Source organism: Dendrobium catenatum, unplaced genomic scaffold, assembly GCF_001605985.2.
Source record: "Dendrobium catenatum unplaced genomic scaffold, ASM160598v2 fragScaff_scaffold_124, whole genome shotgun sequence".
Classification (NCBI taxonomy): domain Eukaryota; kingdom Viridiplantae; phylum Streptophyta; class Magnoliopsida; order Asparagales; family Orchidaceae; genus Dendrobium; species Dendrobium catenatum.
In genome coordinates this window covers 997,309-999,098 of record NW_021318586.1, presented here as the reverse complement: position 1 = coordinate 999,098, position 1,790 = coordinate 997,309, and the positions used below count along the sequence as shown (strand labels likewise).

At 40.3% G+C, this 1,790-nt stretch overlaps 1 protein-coding gene across 1 annotated transcript; it reads right to left on the bottom strand.

Annotated features, from left to right (window-relative positions):
* Positions 1-689: 689 nt before the first annotated feature.
* On the bottom strand, positions 690-1,526 carry LOC110114599 (mannose-specific lectin 3-like). The gene is made up of 2 exons (XM_020847529.2): positions 1,451-1,526; positions 690-1,393 (listed from the first exon to the last, which is right to left on the bottom strand). Exons 1-2 carry the CDS (start codon positions 1,524-1,526, stop codon positions 690-692), a joined length of 780 nt encoding a protein of 259 aa, XP_020703188.2.
* Between the last annotated feature and the right edge of the window lie 264 nt (positions 1,527-1,790).

The following is a 1,790-nucleotide window of genomic DNA, read 5'->3' as shown; positions in this document are numbered from 1 at the left end:
TCTTGGATTCGATTCTTTGTGTATGCGTTATGTGTGTGAATTTGCCTTAAATGAACTAAATATATAAAAAAAAGATGAATCTAATGAATTCAAGATCATTAAGTTCTGATATAATTAAAACATTCAAATACTCACAAAATATAAGATATTTAAGATAAATCACTTATGGTCATTTAATGAAGGGTTCAAAATTTATCAAAAAAATGCTGAAACAACTAAACCAAAATTCATAAACAAGCCATCAATTCAAGCTAAAAAGGGACTATATTTAGAGAGAGTTCATGTATTTAAAATTGCTAAATATCTTCCGGTCGATCTATAATGACCATTGAAGAGTGCATACACCAACAAGCCATAAACCAAAATCCGGCCCTCATCGCTTTCACTTAATTGTCATCTTCAACCATCTAACAATATCAACTTTTATCATTATTCAATTATCATCATCTCACTACCTTCACACTGACACTTATGACCACCACGCCCTATTATTCTTTGACATTTTCAATCTCGTACAGAATGATAATCCAAATTTTATAATTTTACCTCATCAAATTGGGCCAAATGAAAAGCTTTTGTAATAATTAATTTACAAAAAGAACTATTATCTTAACACTAGAGTTTTATTCGATTTTAATGGAATACTAGTTAGACCTTTTAGGTCAAATACAGATCATGAACGGACCACTTTATTTGTCCTCCTCCAGTTTATTGAAACCAGAAACCCTCAAAGCAAATCGATCCAAATTCCCAAAACAGCAAGAACCAGTGGACCACACCACAGGCCCATACACAACAGCCTGCCCGTTAATTTGAACAACAAGAACATATTCCCCTTCGACACCCACCGGCTTGCTCGACCACAAAACCTTGTAATGGTCATTCACCACTGCAAGCCGTCCATGGCCGTCAAGCCTAACAAAGCAATGCTGCCCCTTACCGTTAGTCTCGCTTTGCCACACCACTCCCACCGACGCTTTAGTAAACTCCAGATTACAGTCCTCCGTTATCTCCAAAGTGTAGTCTCTGCTCGTCAGCTTCGAGCTCTCGTGCAGAACCTGCGAGGAGAACAACACATTGCGCACAAAAGGTAGATTGCTCAACTCGGCGTCGATGGCAGCGGAAGGAGAAGAGAGTGGAGGGGTGGACCAGATCGAGGGTCCGAAGACGTTGAGAATACCGTCTGGGCCAAGGACGGCGACGTATTTGCCCTTCTTAGATCCGCCGGGAGAGGACCAGACTTGTAAGCCTTGGCCGTCTTTGATGAGGAGTTGGCCGTGATCGGAGAGGGTGAGGGTGCAATTGGTGCCAAAGCCGTGGGTGTTGGACTGGAAGCCGTTGGCTTTGTTGTATAAGATGAGATTGCAGTCGCCTTGGATGACAAAGGCGGCATCTTTTTAGGAGAGCTGGCCGTCGGTGGGGAGGATGTCGCCGGTGGCGAGGATGTTGCCCTCGTTTGCGGCGGAGGGGGAGGGGAGGAGGATGAGAGAGAGGACGGAGAGGAGAAGTGGGGTTGGCAGAGTCATGGATGCTTTGGGTTTTGCTTGCAATGTGGATTGGCTTGAACCACTGGAAGATATATAGAACGGAGCAGAGTCGCTGCATCTTGTGAGAATGGAGCTTTTTTTTTAAAAAAAAAAAAAAAAGATATTTGATAAAAAATAAAAAAATACTAAAATAGATTAAAACTTATTGAATATAGATTAGAATTAAAAAAAAATGTATTATATTATATACTTTATGTGTTTTATACGTTTATAATTATTTTTTTCTATGTTTTATGTACAGTC

Excerpts from the sequence above, each read along its gene's own strand:
- LOC110114599 (XM_020847529.2), bottom strand. The coding sequence starts at position 1,526 with ATGACTCTGCCAACCCCACTTCTCCTCTCCGTCCTCTCTCTCATCCTC. Across the intron at positions 1,394-1,450 it reads CCCCTCCGCCGCAAACGAGG|ATGCCGCCTTTGTCATCCAA; the intron begins GCAACATCCTCG and ends TCTCCTAAAAAG.